The sequence below is a fragment of the Mirounga leonina genome, unplaced genomic scaffold (assembly GCF_011800145.1).
Source record: "Mirounga leonina isolate KUSES-001 unplaced genomic scaffold, KU_Mleo_1.0 Mir_97, whole genome shotgun sequence".
Lineage (NCBI taxonomy): Eukaryota > Metazoa > Chordata > Mammalia > Carnivora > Phocidae > Mirounga > Mirounga leonina.
Genome location: NW_023270889.1, coordinates 742,233 through 762,608, shown reverse-complemented (window position 1 = coordinate 762,608; position 20,376 = coordinate 742,233). Strand labels below are relative to the sequence as shown.

Genomic DNA, 20,376 nt, shown 5'->3' with positions numbered 1-20,376 from the left:
TCTTTAAAATAAAATAAAATGCATAAAAGAGAATACCCAGGCTATAGTAATTTAAGAGCTGATTTTGTAATACACCAAATAACCAGATCTGGCAGCAGGTCTAGTAACTGCCATATTTCTAGCAGAGAGACTGTCGAGGATATTTCCAGATACCCGCGATAAGAGTAAGGTGACATGACATTATCTGTGAATTCTCTTATTGGCAAAGTCACCGGTCTGCTAATATCACTGGGGGTTATTTGTCTATATTCGTAGTTGAAGGAAGTGCTGACATTTAGGGACAAATGAAAACAGAGGTATATTTTTTTCATATCCATGCTTACAGACTCCTTAAAATCCAGGTAAAAGCCTCCAGAAGTAAGGAAAGTGTCAGCCTGTGTAGTATTGGCAGCTCTGGGGTCCCCAGGGCTCCCCAACCTCCCTGCACTCCCTCCCGGCTTGGCCTTTGCTCTCTTTAAATGGCCATGGACTACAGACCTGTCAAAGGGACAAAAACAGCTCTCCCTTCATCTTACCTGTAGTGTTGTCACTTAGTCTGTCTTTGTTTTCCCGTATAGAGCTGATCTCAGCCTGCTGGAACGCAAAAATGACTTAAAAGAATATTCCTGACTGTAGTATTCCACAAGAGAAGCAAGCAAATTTCCCCCCCTGAGTTGACACAGAACAGTTAGCCTTCTAGAAAAAGTTAGAAGATCCCCAGGAAAGAAAATATTTTAAAATATAAGTGAATAGAAGTGACAATTATCTACTGAGGTATAATCTCTAAAACGTTAGGTTCCAGAGCATATAACCTCAAAATATTTTTCAGAAATTTCATTTAGTAAGTATAATACAAATATCTCTTAATGTAATAACTTTATGGCTTTGTCCTAAAACTTGAGATGGCAAATATTACTTTCATAGTGAAATACAAGTTTTACCTGTCTGGGTAATACATGGATTAAAATACATTAGAACTATTTTTTAGCTTTACTATTTTATACATTAATTGCTATTAATGTACTATTATTAATACTTCTAAGAGAAATTGTAGTAAATAAGACCTGTCAGGGAAGATAAAGGTAATTTTATAAGGGACTAAAAAGCTTTATGGTCATGGATTGACAAACCTCTAAAGATTTCCTCTAAACCTTTGTCCTTGAATATCTGTCTGCTAAATACATTGCAAAAATTCTTGCAACTTCAAAGCCAGACTTTCATTTCAAAACAAAATACAACGAGTTGCCAGAAATTACTATGTTTCATCCAGATGAGCCATAGACCTGATAAGAGAGATAAGTTTTCAGCAAAGGAACTTTTGTGAAAGCCCAAATGCTAAAAATAAAGTGGCTCATTTTTGGCAAGTACTCATCTTTACAAAAAGCTGTCTTTTCACTTTATAAAAATAGATGTTTAATTTTTCAGCTATCTTAAGGTACAATAAAGAGCATCCATTTAAAGTTTATGGTGTAAGGGGCTCTGATAGATACACACCCATGGAACCACCACCATAATCAAGACACAGAATATTTCCATTAACCCGACAAGTTTTCTCCTGCTTCAACACAGCCAATCCCTGCCCGCCCCAGCCCCGGGCAACTGCCACTCTCCTGTTAGCATTATCTAGAATTCCTATAAATGGAATGTCATGGGTATGAATTTGTGTCAGGCTTCTTTCACTCAGCATGATGACTTTCAGATTCATCTATGATAATGCTTGTACAGCTCTGCATTCTTTTTTTATAGCTGGGTAATAATTAATTGTATGGACATATCTCATTATCCTCATCCATTCACTTGCTGACGGACATTTGGATTGTCTCTAGTTTTGGGATACGTGAATAAAGCTGCTATAAACATTTGTGTATATAATTTTTTGAGACATACATTTTAATTTCTCTTGGATAAACATCAGTGAATAGACGGCTAGATCATATGTTAGGTGTATGATGAACTTTTAAAGAAACTGTCAAACAGTTTTCCAAAGTAGTTTTGCCACTTTACATTCCTACCAGCAGAGCGAAACAATTCTAGTTCTTCCACATTATCACCAACATTTGGTATTTTTAAACTTTAGCCATTCTAAATGGTGTCACTTCTTATCTTTTGTGTGTGTGTGTGGGGGGGGAGAGGGTAAATAAATGAAAGTCTTTTTACACTCCTTTTCTGAAAATTGTAATTTGTGATATTATTCTTTGGAATGCATTGCATCCTTTGAGCCATGATTATATTAGAAGATAGTAGGGTACTAATTTAAGAGCATAAAACTTTCTTGCCTTTCCTTGCATAGATATTCATCTTAAGAATTTATTAATAAAGGGGTGCCTGGGTGGCTCAGTTGTTAAGCGTCTGCCTTCGGCTCAGGTCATGATCCCAGGGTCCTGGGATCGAGCCCCGAGTCGGGCTCCCTACTCAGCGGGAAGCCTGCTTCTCCCTCTCCCACTCCCCCTGCTTGTGTTCCCTCTCTCGCTGTGTCTCTCTCTGTCAAATAAATAAAATCTTTTTTTAAAAAAAATTTATTAATAAAATCTAGTTAAAAGTGGGAGAAATGTCAGGTTGACAATCTTTTTCAGATCACTGTGCATCCAAGTTCAAAGAAAATTTATATTTGGTAATTCTTAGATGGGGGAAAGCAATATAGATACCACTGCAATTTCATTTCAACAATTACAATTTTTATTTTCTTTCCAAGCATGATTTCCTAGTGATGGTTAGGTAAACAGTTAGTAAAGTGAAATGTCCCCCCATTTCTTAAAATACTTTCCAACAACAAATCTAGAGAATCAGGTAGAATGGATTTTCTAAAATTAATGCATATTAGTTTACAAAAAACCTTAATTAAAAATATACAATTACTTGTCAGTAAGACATCAAAGAATAATCAACATTTCTTTCTTTTTGATTGGCATTATATCAACTCGATTTAGTAAGAAGACTGGCTATCAGTTAAGTTCTTATCTTTGTCCCTTTTTTTTAAAAGGAAGAAAATTAGTTATTACTTAATGAATGTAATTTATTCATTCTACTCTTTGTGTGTGGAGTCCAGGCCAAGAGAAATAACTGAAGGGTGCTTCATAATGAAAAGGTTGTGAACCAATCACTGGGAAGTCTATTTTGTTTTGCCCAACGTTGTACCACTTAAATCATATCTATTATGTATCTTACGATTCAGAATTAATTGAACACGGAAAGGAATTACCTTGAAGGGTGGTTCGGCAAAAAACACGGATTCTTTTCCCGAAAGTGGTGTTGAAGTTATTGATCTTGGGGAAGACACATCACTCAACTTAAAAGACAAAATGAAAATCACAGATAAAGAATGCTTCTTCATAGTCTTTTCTTCTCTAGTGCCAAAGAATTCACCTACTTAACCAATGCAAATAAATCTAATGGTAACCATCCTTAGTCTCAATTAATTCAAGAGTATTTTCAACTTAATGTAGCCCCTCAAATACTTTCCGAAACCTTGCAGAGTATAACTAAGTAACTCTGTTCCTCTAGTCATGAGAAGCAATTTTCAAAACCTGTAAAACTGTGGCATGTTGAGAATATTATCAGCGAATATGCTCACATAGTTAACATAACTTATCAGAGGAGATATTCCTCTCAACTACTTGAGAGATTTCACAGACATCTGAGCTTCCTCCTCTAGGCAACAGTCACTATAAGCTCAGAAATGAAAGCTGCTTTTAATATTAGCCAACCTTCAATGTAATTAGAAAGGCAAATATATTTTAGCAGTGTTTTAAGAAACCAACTAAAATTCATTTTCAATTAACTGCCTCACCCAGCCACCCATTCTTCCTGCCTTCATGTGAGCTATTAATGTGAGGTACTAAAAGGAGACTGAGCTTCACTTAAGGAAGAAGTTTCTGTCATAAGATTTTGAGAAATTCCCCTGAAGCTTTTATTTATTTTTATTTTTTTTCCTTGAGGCTTTTAAGAAAGATACTGTTCAACTCCTCAGCCTTGCAATAAATAAGAATCAACATTATTTCCATACTAATAATCAAAATCCTTCATACCGCCCTCTGTAATTGAAAACCAGTAAAGAAAATTTTAAATGTGCATTTAATGGGTGCCTGGGTGGCTCAGTCAGTTAAGTGTCTGCCTTCTGCTCAGGTCATGATCCCAGGGTGCTGTGATCGAGGCCCACATTGGGCCCCCTGCTCAGCAGGGAGCCTGCTTCTCCCTCTCCCTCTTCCCCGCACTCCTGCTTGCTCTCACTCTCTAGTGCTCTGTCAAATAAATAAATAAAATCTTTAAAAAAAATAAATGTGAAAAAAAAATGTGCATTTAAGGGTCAATCCTAAAACATTTCTTTTTGGCCTGAACACAAAATGACAAAATTGTGGTTTTTTGTTGGTGATGTTGTATGTTTGTTCACTGTTGGTTTGCTTTTGTCTTTACCTGGGTAGGACTGATAGGAGGTGGTGGAGCTTTGCGTTTTTTTGGAGTTCCACTTCTTTCTGAGCTTAGTTTAGAGACTTGATCATGCTGGAAGTTATCACAGTCCAAAGAACGGAGGTGGGTTAGTTCGGTTAGTAAAGTCTGAACAAACAGCTTCATCAACCAAATGAGAAAAACCTCAACTGTTCATGCATTTCTTATTTTATCAAGACCTGACATCTACCCACATAAAAATAAGTAATATGCATGCTCCAAGTGCTCTTCCAGCAGCCCATGCTTTAATAGCCAGAAAATATAAAACACAAGACAAAACCAGATTAAGTTGGTGTGGAGAATTGGGAAAGTGGAGGATGGGGAGCTGTCTGCCCCCATTTAGAACCCAGGATACATTCCTCGTTTAGCTTCTGTCTTAATGCAAAGCAGTGGTATTTCTACCACCTTTGCATTATTTTCACTCCTTTCCTTAAAGAATGTTGATATGGGGGCAAGGGGAAATGTCATCTCTGAAGGTTATAGATAAGTAACCCAGCTAGTACCTAATAAATTCAGTATTGACTATTTCCTCTTTATGACAATTTTTCAAGAACCTTGATGTATAAGTAAATAAATACAACAGTCAACTATACATCTCATCAAAAAAGGAAAAAACACTGATGTTTTTAGGGAAAAACTCCAAAATAACAGGGCAATCTTCTCAATTTCTGTAACTCTAACGACATTTTAGAAAAGTTCCAATTAAAATGAAAGGACAAGCTAAACCTCTTATGTTCATTAAATATCTCACACTGCCATGGATGGATGTCTATAATCCATGGGATACACAAGTATTTAAAATATTGTTGTTTGTTCACAGAGTTAACCAAACATTTTTACACTGACAGAAAATATTAGTACATTTCAGAAAAAGATGAATATATAAGTAGCAAGTTTTTAAGTTACATGCTTTGGCAACAGGGTAAACCATTAAGAAAACCTTTACCATTTTCTAACAATGAATCATTTATTCTAAAGATTTTTCACTCCTTAAGTATTTTCAACATAGTTTTTGTCACTTTTCTAGTGGACCACAGAGTGGTTTAATCAGGACATTTTCAAAGTCCCACAAGCTATGATGATAAAAAAAATTCTCTCCCCCAAAGATAAATACCTGCTTTGGTTTTGTTGGTGTCTTTAAATCTGTAGAGGAAAAAGTGAAAAAAAAAAAAAAAAAAAAAACAGAACTGTAAGGACCATGACTCACATCCACTTTGGGGCTTTTGGTGGCGGATACACACATACACACACACACTCACACCCATAACACAACAAACACAATATTTAACACTTCATTTTTCTTCAAGAATATGTTTAAAGGAATAACAAAATAGATCATATTGTGCACATTCCTTTACCCTTTGGGGAAAATGGAGTGGATAAATTTAAAACAACACTGGCTATTTTCTTTCACATACCAGAATCCTGAGAGATTTTTGATAATAGAAGGCTTTGAATTCCTGCATTTTCTGAGAGTTTGGAATAATGTAAGGCATTGTGTCCAAGAGAATCTACAAGGTTTAGGTCTGCACCCTTTTTAATTAAGGCTTCCACGATATTAGAGCTGCTGATCTCACAAGCCAGCATGAGAGCAGTTCTAAAGAAAAAAGGAGACACCAAATTAGTACTAAGACAATGGGAAGACACTTTCTTGGGAAGTCATTTATCTTGAAAACAAGGAAAAGATGATAAGTGCAGTTAAACATATACACTTAATCTAGGGAATTTGAAATGTAGTGCTAGCGAGGTGAAATTAGGTTATTTTTGTTTTTAAACTTCAGATTAAATCAAAACATTAAACCCATATTAGGTCAAATAACAGAGACATAATCTTCTAAACATAATCTTCTAAATATGATGGAATTTAATATGATTGGCATAAATTATGTCCTCTTTTCACCTCAAGCATTTAAAAGTACCTATACATCATTATGACTATTTTTAAAAGCAGCCAATATGTTTACTCTTGTTTAATTTTGCATGAGAAGCCACTGGAAATGGCCTAGTCACTTTAGTATTCAATAATCTCATCATAGACTGAGGTCTGAGGGAAAACTATTTTAAGTCAAAACAGATTCTGGATTATCAGAAGAGGCAGGAGGGGTGCCTGGCTGGCTCAGTCAGTAGAATATGCGGCTTTTGATCTCAAGGTCATGAGTTTGAGCTCCATGTTGGGCACAGAGTTTACTTAAAAAAAAAAAAGGCAAAAAATGAAAAAATTACAAGCACTTTATAACAAACGATCCAAAAGATAGCTTTGTTATTTTGAGACTCCCAGAATGTAGATATCGCCGAAATCCCATGATTTCTATTTCTGTGGTACCTTCCATTTTTGTCCCTGGAATTTACATCTGCTCCGTGGTCCAGGAGAAAGCGACAGACCTCACTGTGGCCATTTTGTACTGCAAGCAGCAGTGGTATATTCCCATCCTAGGAGACAAATTCAGATTGATTGTAACTCAGACACCAAATGGCCAGAATTGCAAAGGACCTTGCTCTTTGTACATTTATTCCGGAGCCGTCCTGCCACCATGACAGTTTGCATCCCAACTGTGTACCGTTACATCTCAGCACAGCTCTTCTTACGGAGCTGCACCAACTGTTAGCTTTTCCTCAGAACCTCGGCCTCTTGGGCTACTTGTTCCTTCAGTGACCATCACTCAGTCTGGCGATGATGTGAGAGAGAGGGCAACACCAAGTATGTAAAGGCTCAAGGCAAGTATATCATGTTTATTGAGGAGATGGCTCTGGAGAAATGAAGGACTTGTTTCCACAGGTGGTGGTGGCAGCTTCTTCCAAGCGAACCACATGTTTCCTACCATTCATTCTGCTATTCCCTTCTCAGAGAGTGAATGCTTTCATAACCTGACAGGTGCCAAAACAGAACAGAAATTAAGAGTCTGTCTATTCCTGACACCTGACTAGATAAAAGATCAATGGAAAGAATGATTTAAGATGACAATTGGCATTCCTTAAAAAAAAAAAGAAAATGATGTTGAATCACTGTATTATATACCTGAAACTAATGTAACACTGTATTTTAACTACACTGAAATTAAAATTTAAAAAAATAAAAAAGGCAAAAAAAAAAAAAAAAAGACAGAGAAAGAAAATGAGATCCCAACTCATATACAAATCATGTAAGGAAGTTAAGAATTTAAACATTATTTACAACAGAAAACAAGAAAAAATACCAGAAGAATATACAGGTGACTATTTCCACAATCTTAGGGTGAAGAGGTCCTAACTCAAATGATACAAACCATAAAGAGAAGTTTTTGTTCTGCTTTTTCCTTGAACATTCCTCACAAATGGGGTTGATAGTAATTTTTAAGGTAGACGTATTCAAAGAGGCAAAGGAAAAAATAAATTACAATATAGCCAATGATTTAACATGAGGACTTAAAAAAATATAATTACTGCTTAAAGATTGAGTCTCCATTTAAAATAGAATTTCAGACACGTTTCTAAAACGTTATCTCTGTGAAGTTATAATACTTTCTGGTTATAAAGCACTGAGATTCAGGGAGTGGGAATTCGTCCTCAGATTCTATAAACTCACTTAACAATATCCCCATTAGGTACAATGCATATGCATGTCAATTCCCATCCTATGGCAGGAAATTTAACTTTGTAAACCAGGACTGAATGGCATGTATATTTACTCTCAAAATAGTCCAGCAAGGTTAAAATAGTCTAGAAGCAGTCTTCAAAGTTGAGAAACCCTAACCAAGAGTACCCAAGATGACACATGGGAAAGAACAGAAATAATAGAACTTCAATTTAGACTTATTTCTTATTTCTAAAAATCAAGAAAGTCAGCCTTATTAATATTTAGGTTGATGGCAGACAAGCTCAGAAACAAATATACACATCAGGAAGTGCATGTTGCAAAATGTCTTGTTAATGGTTCAGGGACCAGTGGAGAGAATACTTGAATCCATTTGGCAGAAGAGGACCCAGGTTGGAAATCACTAGTCTTGCCAAATGCTTAGGTCTCTAAATGTCTTCGTGACTTTCGGGAGTAGCCCAGAGCGCTCTAGAAACCAGTGTCCATCTAGTAGCCGCCCGATACTCACCAAATCCTTGAGGTTTATGGGGCTTTTGTGCTCGCAAAGAGCCTGCACGGCTGGAAGGCAGCCTTGTGCCGCTGGGGAAGGAAGCAAACACCACAGCCCATCACAACGCTGTTCACACAAGCAGGGATGTCAAACACGTTCAGGACATGGAAAGTTCGCGTCCCACCCAGTTTGCCTATGTTACTCTAGTTGCACTGAAGAGCAATGGTATCAGGAAGGTTAAGTAAGGCGTTTTCAATTACTATTAAATTTTGATGTTTCCAGACCTAAAGCCAGTGGCTGCCAGTTGCCCTTATACAAATACAAATACAAATTTTGTAAGGACTTGGCTTGTCCACAACGAGCACTAACAGGAATTTATAAATCTCATCATTCCTGAGTTCGGTCTCAGCGTCCTATTACTTGGAGTTGTGTGAGATAAAAACAGACAGTAAAACAGAACACTGATAAATAAAATTGGGGTTTCTTTTGAGCCCCAAATCAAAAAAGTCTGTATCAAACATCACATGAAATCTGCAAATGCTTATGAGTGCCTCTTAAATAAGAAGCTTACATTAATTAAAATACAATAACCATGACAATTTTTACTGATTGTTTGGCACAACTGATGAATTCTAGATGTGTTCTTTGATAAAACTCCACACGTTTTGCAAACTGAGGGAAATGGAAATTCTAGGAATGATGACAGACAACAGCATCAGAAATAAAATGGCTTGAATGAGGAAAAGGAAAATTTAGTATTTCTTGTGGCAGAAGATAAATAAGATACTGAAAGTCACCTGCATAATGTAAAGCTGTTTTCCCAGAACTGTCAACGCTTTCGGCTGGGCATTTAGACTAGAAGACAAAAATAAATAAATACACATAATAAAATTCAGTTCTGTTTAGTTCATCCTTTTCCTGCAAGGTTATGATGTATCTTATTAGGAAGAGTTTAAATAGGAATAAGCCCCGATTGCTGTGCTCCAGGGCCTACTGGGGAGGTGGGAGGGGGGGGGACTCATTTCCAAGTAATGGTGACCCAGGCAAGAGGTCACCTCTTTGTTGCTTTGGCTGTCCTGTCCTCTCTCTCACACTAGCACCCCATCACCAGCAGATCATCCCCATCAGCTAACACACATGCTCTAGGAGTTCTCACCTTGATCCCATCTTTCCCCCCATTTCCTGCCCTAATTCTCTATCCCTCTTCACAAAACCAACTTTCTGTCAAGAACGGCCCACGTGCAATCCAGGCTTCCTCGCTTTCCATTCACTTCCAAACCCAGTGCAGCTGCGTGCTGTCCTCCAGACTCCACAGAGATGGCCCTAGTCGGTCACCAACAACCTTCATGTTTCCCACAACAACAAACATCTGTGTCCTCCCCCTACAGCAATCCACCCACTTCTCCAAACATTCCTTCCTTTCGGCTCCACACTAGCCTGCTTTCCTGGCCCCTGCTCTGGCCACTCCCCCTCCATTAGCCAAACAGAACCTTGGGGTTCCTCGCTGCTCTCTTCCTTGGTAATCTCATCCACACCCACCAAGAGGCTAATGACTCTCAAATGGAAATCTTAACAATAACCACCACAATAGTGCCTATTAGCTATCACGTGCCAGGCACTCTTCAAAATATTGTTTTAAGGCTCCTCACAACCCTAGATAGATACTATTATCACTCCCACCATCATTTGAGGAAACTGAGATACAAAGAAGTTAATAATTTACTCAAGTCACAGGAAGTGGCAGAGCCAGGATTCAAACCCAGATGTGTTGGGCTAGAGCCCATGTTCTTCTCTGTATACAACAGACACCATCTCTGAGTGCCAGGCTGGATAACCCATTGCCTAGTTCACAGTCCCGCTCCCTGTAGGCACCTCAAATGCAGCCCAGCCCAGACTTCTGGTCTCCTCTCCCTGACGCTTCCCTGTCTTTGTCAACAGCACCATCACCCAACTAGCCAACTAGCCAAAGATCACTGGGCCATCTCTGATTTCTTCTCCTTCCCCTCCGCCACCATGTCCTGTCAATTCTGTGTCCTAAATACACCTGCTCTACTCTCTCTTTCCCCATGATCATCCCGTCAGCTAAGCCAGCACCTTCTCACCCAGACAAGCTGTGGCTGCCTCCCGTGGTCTCCACAGCTTTGCTTTTGCCCCTATTCTCTCTAGGACTAGAGTGATCTTTTAAAACTGAATATCAGTCCTTCCTTTAAAGCCCTCCACAGTTCCATGCTGTGCTTAGAGGAGTTACAGTCTGCCTATTATGCCACATAGGCCGGCACCCCATGTCCTTCTTTCTCCTCCTCACTCGTTTTGCCCCAGGCTTTCTTTCCTCCCTAACCAGAGCCTTTCCTACTGGAGGCCCTCTGTAACTTGCTCTTCTCTCTGCTTGAGATGTTTTCCCCTTGGCTCTTTCCATCATTTTCAGCTTAAATATCACCTCTTCCAGGAGGCCTTCCCTGAATATCCACCCCACACTCCTCTCTCTCAGGTCTCTGTTAGTTTTCTTCATGATGTTATGCAATATGTAATGTGTATTTGCGGATTTGTTTACAAGATGGCCAGCTCCATCAGGATAGGGGCTGCTCTGTTCTCTGTTCATGAGCATATATTCAATGCTTGACAGTGCATGGTGCCCACGGGGCACTTGTTAAAAGCAGGGGGGCCTAGCGGGCTCTTGGGGGAGGGAGAGAGTTCATTTGAATTTGAAGAATCTCACAAGACTCTTTGTGCTCATTGCCTTCAGGAGGCAGAACTTTAAAATGGTAGCCACTGGAGAAGAGAAGTCTCTCCAGCAGACAGTAAGAGCAAAGGCCTAGAGAGCCTACAGTGGATTAAGTACAGAGGGTAAGGGAAGGCAGGAGATAACAAGAGTCCCAACACAGAGGGCAGGGGATGCCAAGACACAAATGAAGAATTGGCTAGAGAGGTCCAGGACCCAAGGAAAGCAACCCATTCGTAGGACATCAAAGCCTCAGGTTTTAGCAACTATTCAGAAAGAAGAACAGCAAGTTTGCAAGTTAGAGGCAAGAACAGGCAATGTTAGAGTGAAATGTCTGTCTGCCCGTCAGTGGTAAGAAGAATGGAGATCAAGTTACGACTTACCATGCTTTGGCCTAATTTTAGAATAGCACAAGGAAGTGTTTAAAGGCTTCAAAGATTCCAGAGAAAAACCAACCCATTTGCATAACCAGATATAAAATTACATTAGAGGCTAGAATATCTGGTCCTTGCCCATGAGGATTTCCAGCTTGTCAAGTTCATTCTTCCCGAAAATTAGAGCCAGATGCAAAGTCTGGATAACCAAGCCAGACTGGGAATGGAGATTTAAAATACAAATAAGTTAAAGAAAAAATGAAGGGAAGGCCAAGGGTATGGAGGCAGGATACTGGGACAAGTCAGTGATTTGTCATTTATCCAGAGTGCCGGGTCTCAGAGAAGGCAGAGAAGTTCTATTTTAACCGTTTTCAGAGAGATGCCTCATAATAAAAAACATAATAATAATAATCACAGATGTTGATCTATTTTTCTTGAATTTCACTTCAAAGACCTGTTAAGGTTATGCATTCCTGGCATTGGTGGTAGCTTACATCATGTAATGGAAGACAAGAAGCTGTGTGATCAACAGAGCACGACAAGTTGAAGAATGTGACCACATTTCTGCATTAGAATTGCAAAGCCAAATCAAAGCAAGATGCCGGTCACACACAGCGCTTGCTCGTGAAGGCTGAGGCAGCAGTTCAACAGAACAGTCTGCCAGGCGCGGATTTTATTGCTCTGTGCTGTTCCTGAAAACCACCGGCTTGCATTCTGACTGGCAACAGAGGGGTGTTACAGTTTGGACTGCTATCGGGAGTTCATTAAATATTCATCTTTAAGGATTTACAGAGGTCGTCCCACTACATGAGCATTATAAGAGGGCAAGGTTAGCAAACCCGGAAGTTGGCTTGAAATTATAAAGAATAAAACCAAGAACCTAAACAAAAACCAAGAACTAAAAGCTCATTAAAAGTGACATATGAGGAAACAGCAGTTAAAATTCTGTTTCTCAGTAAGAGCTGTGTTCTCCCAATGACAGAAGGAGAGAATACTAGGATACTGGAGATCCTGTATCATAAGGATCTTCAACAGCATGGAAAAAGTTTTTAAAATGGACTACGTAAGGGATACAAGCCTTTCAGGAAAGAAAGTGAGGAGCTGAATGAAGGAGAGAAAAAGGCTGGATCCCAGGAAGACACTCCAAATTCTGATTAGGATCCTCTTCCCTTACCAGCGCAACTGCTATGGAAATAATCTTCTCCTTGGTTATCATTTAAAGAATGATGCCTCTTAGGAAATGCAGTTTCTGGGATGGTATTTAAAGGAGCGTGCGTGTGTTTGTTCTTTCACAGATAAGGGTACTCTTGAATTTTGACATCATTTTAGGTTGTTCCATGTTACCTGAAGGAGCTTCCGGATGCATTCATGGTGGCTGTTCTTGGCTGCGAGGTGTAAAGCACTGTGTCCTAAATGGAGTGAAAAAAAAAGTTTTGGAAAAAAAGGCCACACGTTTTAAATCCCTTTCTTATCTCTGTAAGGAAGACAACTATGAGGAAATAAACTGTTCTCCAACAAAGACGGGATTGTTACTCTTTAGGGGAAGACCTCAGCTTCTTATCTGTAAAGTTCAGTGACAAAAGAGCCGAGAACACAGAGCATCCTGCCCGCTGGGTAATATTCGGGGTCTACTCCAAGTGCCGTTTCTCTTGGGGTGCCATGAAATCTTTTTTTTTTTTTTTAAAGATTTTATTTATTTATTTGAGACAGAGAGAATGAGAGAGACAGAGAGCACATGAGAGGGGGGAGGGTCAGAGAGAGAGGCAGACTCCCCGCAGAGCAGGGAGCCCGACGCGGGACTCGATCCTGGGACTCCAGGATCATGACCTGAGCCGAAGGCAGTCGCTTAACCAACTGAGCCACCCAGGCGCCCGGGTGCCATGAAATCTTAGCTAGAAGCTTGCAGGTGACTCAAGACATGCAGCTCAGCTCTGCAACTGTATGTATGCCAAATGCCCTGCATCCACATCAGCCACACCAGGCTTCGACTACCACAGGCCCAGGAACCCAAGAGAGGCTGCCCGTGGGCCAGGCGAGAACATTCTGAACACCCACACACTTAAATCCCGGTTTTGGACCTTTCATTTCCCTCTCCTCCAAATGTGCTCCAGCCCCTGCATGGAAATTACCTTGAGTTTTCAGATATTCAAAATCCTTCTGTGGAAGAAGGGAAAGAGTTGTAAAACCAGTAATACACTATTTAAGTGGCATTTCTTTATGTTCCCTTCATAGAACGTGACTCCAACAGGAGGCACTCCGATGCCTCAGCGGTCAGCTTTAGGAAGTGCTCGTGCTGGACCCAACTCTCTCCACTGCCTAATGGGCCTACAGAATTTCTATGGAAGAGGGGCTGAGGGGCAGCCTCCAGGCAGAAGGCCTGGCTACCAGCCCAGCAGGCTCCCACCCGAGGCCCTTCCCAGCTGCTCTGCGCTGAGCCTGGAATCTCTCCCTCCGGATCACCACACGGCTTACTCGCTCATCTCAGATGCCGCTGTAAGGGTGCTTTGGAATGGTGTATCCCCTGACCTCCCCTTTTAAAATTCCCATTCCTCGGCCACCTTTTTAATCCTTACTCCCTGCTTCATTTCTGTTCTTCACAGCACTGAGCACCTTCCCACACTCCCTTCCCACCCCAACCCCTCCACACAACACACACATCTATGGAGATCATTGTTTTTCTTTCCCGACTAGACTATGAACTCATTGAGGACAGGAAATTCGGACTCTTTCCCTGCTGTGTCTCTAGTCCAGCACGGATGATGCCTAGTAGGTTCTTAATACACACTTGTTAATTTGAATTAGAAGGTATAGCTCATTCCAAATGTCTGGGGAGGAGGTTTGCGGGGAAGAACCAAAATTACCACTGCTAGCCAACCTAGCACACATAGTCAACTCTTAAATTCTCCATTTTCCAAACTTTTTGGCCAAGATACGCCCAATGTAACACCTGTAAACAACCCATACTTTGGGACATGCTTCAAAAATGGTTTCTCAGCCTCAGCGCTATTGATTCTTTAAGCTGTGTGTGTTGAGGGGAGGGAGGTTGTCCTATGCATTTTAGGGTAATAAGCAGTACCTCTGGCCTCTACCCATTATATGTCCATTTGTGATGATCAGAAATGTCTCCAGATGTTGCCAGATATTCCTTGGGGGCAAAATCACCCCTGGGGAGAACCATGGGGCTTAGAAACAACAATTTCTTTTATATGGTGGTCCAGTCTCCAAATATCATTTCTCCTTTTTGAAATAGTCTTCATGGGGCACCTGAGTGGCTCAGTCTTTAAGCGTCCACCTTCAGCTCAGGTCATGATCCCAGGGTCCTGGGAGTGAGCCCCGCATCGGGCTCCCTGCTCCTCGGGAAGCCTGCTTCTCCCTCTCCCACTTCCCCTGCTTGTGTTCCCTCTCTCGCTGTGTCTCTCTCTGTCAAATTAATAAATCTTTTTTTTTTTTTAAGATTTTATTTAAGAGAGAGAGTGCGCACACATGTGCTCACATGAGTGGGGCAGGGAGGGGCAGAGGGAGAAGCAGACTCCCCGCTAAGCAGGGAGCCCGATGCAGGGCTCCATACCAGCACGTGGAGATCATGACCTGAGCCAAAGGCAGACGCTTAACCGACTGAGCCACCCAGGCACCCCCTGACTATAAATCTTTAATTATTGGAGTAGGAAATACATACAAATTAGAGGGTTTAGGACCCCAGTGAGCTGTACAGAAGCACGTGTGAGGTCAGAAGATCAGATTCCTTCTTTTCTGAGACCAGCTGAACTACAGGATTCTAAGGGCATCCGTGAGGGGGGGTTGTTTAGGTGGTGCGGAACACTGAGAGGCAGGAATCCCTCCAACCTCTCCCACATGGATGAGGATGAGGAAGGTTGGCAATGGAGACCCTTGGAAGCAGGAAGACAAACCTCTTCTCTTCCTCATCCTCCTTTTACTGCATGAGAACCCCTCCTTCCAGGATGTATACTACATCATAGTATGAGTTCGGTTACAGTATGCATGAAATAGGCTTCGGTGGGCTAGCCTCGCCCCCAACTATCATCTGTACAGTGTTTCTAAGGACAAACACATTCTGAGTTCTAAACAAATGCCTTACAGATGAACTTTTGGAAGCCATCCCGATTGTAAGTAGAAGATTGTTTATGTCATGTATGCAGTGCGTTAGCTTTCGTCTATGCGGTGGACAAAAGCTGTTCTACATAAAGAGCACCCATTGGAAAAAGACACAATTCTCCAGAGACAAGATAGTAGGGAGGTTTAAACAACTCAGCATAAAATAAACAACAGGGCTTCATTGCACTCCAAGTGTTCTAGTCATACCTGGAAGTAAGTACTGTGTTTCTAAAGGAAACACAATTCTTTTATTCCCTGGCCCTATGCGACGTTTTCCTAAACCAGGAGAACGACGGTATTTCCCATTCAAATAGTCTCAAAATCCAAATAATACATCATTCCCTGGACATTACACTGAAGCAAGAGGTCTCTCACTCCTAAGGTTAGAACAAAATCCTCTTTCCAAATGCAAAATTTTCTGGAGAGAATACATTATATTAGTGACAGACTCTCAGTGTAATGAGACAGTGTATAAGTCTGGCCCCCATTCAGCTGTGGATCTGTCTGGAATATCAGGAAACAATTTCCCAAAAGCAAATAACACGGCAACCCTAATTCAGTACATTCTGGCAGAACTTTGCCTGTAAGTAAAAAGACCAGTGTTATTTATAAGTCAAGAATCATGGGCTATTACAGGTAGTATAAAAATCCTATTAATGAAAGGAAGTCTGAAAAGGATGGCCCAGGGGCACCTGGCTGGCTCAGTCGGTAGAAAGTACGACTCTTGATCTCGGGGTCATGAGTTTCAAGTCCCACACTAGGTGGAGAGAGGACTTAAAAAAATAAAAATAAAAAGTAAAAAGGATGGCCCAGCCATTCTTGCCATGGAATACCTTCTCCCCGCCCCCCATCATCTCAGACAATAAGCCTTTATTCAATTCTTTAAGATCACAGGATTATAAAATGGAGAAGAATTAACTAATAGAGGAATTATTGATGTACTCTTCAAGTGTATGTGAAAAACTTTGAAACTAATGAAGTCAGAAGATAGAGATAGGGCTAACAAGGCCAAAGTCTGAAAAAATCACGATTTTAGATAATATAGAAACATTTAGAAAAATAAAGAGAATAATAACTAGATAAGATTTAAAATATTTTCTTAAAAATTAGAGTTTCAGAATGCGGACTATATTTAAACAATAAAAGTATAAATTTGGTTCTTATTTATAGTTTTATTTATTTTTTATTTGTTTTTAAACATTTTATTTATTTATTTGACAGAGGGGAGACACAGCAAGAGAGGGAACACAAGCAGGGGAGTGGGAGAGGGAGAAGCAGGCTTCCCGCGGAGCAGGGAGCCCGATGCGGGGCTCGATCCCAGGACCCTGGGATCATGACCTGAGCCGAAGGCAGACGCTTAAACATCTGAGCCACCCAGGCGCCCCTTATTTATAATTTTAAATATATTTAAACATCATTAGTCATAGTAATCCTCATCTTTTCACCATATTTTCATTGCTGAGGCACAGGTCCGTTTATCTTGTTATATCCCCAGGAGAGGATCCGAGTATGAAAGACCTATTTACAGCCACTATTTTTACTATTAGATATGGAATCACCCCTTAGTCCCCCCAGTATAGATTTGTATAGCATTCCATATGGAATTAAAAGACTTGTTTGCGTGTGTGTATACCATCTGAAGTATTTTTATGGCCAGGTTATGCTGATGGCTGTATATGGTTGACCTTTCTGACCACCCATACACAAGTCAACAGCAAGTAAAGTACGACAAATCATACAATCGTTTTTTCATTTTTCTTTGTTCTAAATGAAAATATGAAATACACTTTATTGGCTATAATTTGCAGTTACAGTTTAAACGACCCATTCTCTAAAGTGCCTGAGTTTTAAGATGGCTAGATATTACCTTTTGTGTCTTTACATGGTATCAAATCTGAGTGGGATTAGGGGGCATAAAGGAATGGAAGTTCACCTAGAAATCAAAACAAAAATTAAGCCAGCCCTTAGAAACCCCAGAGAAAAGTAAGGGCTCTCAAGCATTCCTCCTTCTGAGGACTATGCATTCTGATGTTTCCATATCCCAGTTCTCACTCTCCTAAGTCTCTCTTCTGTGAGAAAAGACGTTTTATTTTGAAGGTTAAGTGTGCAAAGGGATCAGAGAAAATTTAAGATATGGGTGTGAGATACAAAATGCACATTATCCTCCAATCTCTGTCTCTACCTCCTTGTGTAACAAAACCTTCGATATTTTTAACTGGACACGTTGCTGCCCAGAGTTCCCAGCTTCCCAGAAAGCCGAGTGTGGCCACAGATCACACTCTGTGCAATGAGATCTAAGTGTGTGTCATTCGTGGGCTGTGCTTGCCCCTCCCCTTTGCAGCTGCTGGGGCGCAGATTCAGGGGAAGCCGCCTTGGGCTATGAGGACCACAGCCGCACCCTGGATGGTGGAGCAACAGAGGTCTGTATCCCTCACAGTGTGGAGCTGAGCTGCCATACCGATTTGGGGCTTTCAACTGAGAGAGAGAAAATTCTATTTGTTTCAGTCACTCTTACTTTGGTATCCTGTCCCATTGTGTCAAATGTATACACTCATGAATAGAGGGTGTCTGAAAGCAGATGCTTCAGAAAAGCCCTGATAACAAACAGAAGATTCTTTGGTCTTCTTCAATCTTTTTTTTTTTTTTTTAAGATTTTATTTATTTGCGAGACAGAGAATGAGAGACAGAGAGCATGAGAAGGAGGAGGGTCCCAGGGAGAAGCAGACTCCCCGCCGAGCGGGGAGCCCGATGCGGGACTCGATCCCGGGACTCCAGGACCATGACCTGAGCCGAAGGCAGTCGCTTAACCAACTGAGCCACCCAGGCGCCCTGGTCTTCTTCAATCTTCTGTTAATGCTTCTGTTCAATCCTGCCTCATCCTCCAGGGTGCTAAATGCAGGCACCACCACCCCCCACTCTGAAAAAAAGCCTAGGAGTCAATTTTACTATTTATCCGGGAGAAGTGCTTTCTAAAGAAACAGACAGAAATGCCAATCCCTACGTCAGTGAAGAACCAGAGCAAGCAAAATAAAAGATGCTAGACAAATAACACAGGTCCAGCTCAGAGATGGCGCTGTGGGCTTAGGAGCTGGCTTTCCTACGTGACCACGACACACCCGTGTGTGGTGGTCAGCAAACAGGCAAGTAAGGAATTGGGGGAAAACTGCCAAAACCAAAAACGTAAGCCATCAGCTTCTACCAGTGTTTGGGTTTTCTTTTTCTGATTTGTACAATGAAAGCAGCTGGCCTGGTGATTGTAAAAAACATAAAGATGTGAAACCTTTTCAAAAGTCTCATGTGTAAAAGATAATAAAGGTGTTGTGGGTGAGGTAGCAATAATCGTGATCATCTAGGAGCCACACGCAGGGAGCCCTCACGGCGTCGTGGGCCCTGGGACGCCCACACTGACCTTGGCGCTGAAGCCTCAATGGCCATTCCTCTAAAATGATGTGACCCGGGGCGCCCAGGTGGCTCAGTTGTTAAGCGTCTGCCTTTGGCTCAGGTCATGATCCCGGGGTCCTGGGATCGAGCCCCGCATTGGGCTCCCTGCTCCGCAGGAAGCCTGCTTCTCCCTCTCCCACTCCCCCTGCTTGTGCTCCCTCTCTCGCTGTGTCTCTGTCAAATAAATAAATAAATAAAATCTTTAAAAAAATAAAAAAATAAAATGAAGTGACTGCTGTTGTACTGGAATCATACCCAAGGCCTTATCTTCTGACAGTGATTTGCTCATAAGAGTGCTTGTAAAGCATCCATAAAAATTCTCTGGTCAGACTTCCAAACATTTCATGTGGAAAGATAGTTGTGAAAAAAAAAATAGATGTTAAGAAGCCCTTTGCTTCTTGGGCGCCTGGGTGGCTCAGTTGGTTAAGCGACTGCCTTCGGCTCAGGTCATGATCCTGGAGTCCCGGGATCGAGTCCCACATCGGGCTCCCTGCTCGGCAGGGAGTCTGCTTCTCCCTCTGACCCTCCCCCCTCTCATGTGCTTGCTCTCTCTCATTCTCTCTCTCTCAAATAAATAAATAAAATCTTAAAAAAAAAAAAAGCCCTTTGCTTCTTAAAACCTCTTTTTAAATCTAGTCACTGGTTTTAAAAATAGGAAATTACACCAGTTCAGTCATCCTATAGCCTTGGTGGATAAATCTAATAAAAAGGGTCAGTGTAGTATATTTTGAAAGCAGTTTTTTTCCAAAAATTCTACAGGGCAGTATGATGTATGGTTAACAGATTTCTGTACCAGTTCTCCTTGGGTGTTTGGATTGAAGTTGGCCATTTCTCAGTAACAATGTGGCAATATTTAAGTAGGTTTACTAAAAAGACAACATCTCTAAGAGCTGAGCCATTTAATTCACCCCTAAACCACCATAAAAGGTGTTTTGGATGAATGATGGTCAACTGAGGCATGGTGACTAATGGATTGTGCTTTTCTTTCTTTCTTCCTTCCTTTCTTCTTTCTTTCTTCCTCTGTCTCTTTCTTTCCTTCCTTCCTTCTTTAAAGATTTTATTTATTTATTTGAGAGAGAACATAGATGAGAGGGAGAAGCAGGTACCCCGCTGAGCAGGGAGCCCGATGCAGGGCTCGATCCCAGGACCCTGGGAGACACTTAACCAACTGAGCCACCCAGATGCCCCTGTGCTGTGCTCTTGTGAGAGAGAAAGATGGGGGTAGGTGATAAAGCAACTGGGAGGA

At 41.0% G+C, this 20,376-nt stretch overlaps 1 protein-coding gene across 7 annotated transcripts in view; it reads right to left on the bottom strand.

Moving 5' to 3' along the window:
- LOC118006537 (ankycorbin) overlaps positions 1-20,376 on the bottom strand; it is a 139,891-nt gene that overhangs the window by 11,832 nt on the left and 107,683 nt on the right. For 4 of the 7 annotated variants that reach the window (XM_034999224.1, XM_034999219.1, XM_034999225.1 and 1 more), the window contains 9 exons: positions 12,921-12,985; positions 9,281-9,338; positions 8,502-8,572; positions 6,746-6,852; positions 5,841-6,019; positions 5,537-5,565; positions 4,390-4,476; positions 3,179-3,265; positions 516-573 (listed from right to left, as the gene is read on the bottom strand). In XM_034999224.1, the coding sequence (XP_034855115.1) occupies positions 516-573; positions 3,179-3,265; positions 4,390-4,476; positions 5,537-5,565; positions 5,841-6,019; positions 6,746-6,852; positions 8,502-8,572; positions 9,281-9,338; positions 12,921-12,985 (741 nt within the window). The remainder of the gene's footprint in view (positions 1-515; positions 574-3,178; positions 3,266-4,389; positions 4,477-5,536; positions 5,566-5,840; positions 6,020-6,745; positions 6,853-8,501; positions 8,573-9,280; positions 9,339-12,920; positions 12,986-20,376) is intronic. The other 3 variants (XM_034999220.1, XM_034999221.1, XM_034999222.1) reach the window with 3 other exon arrangements.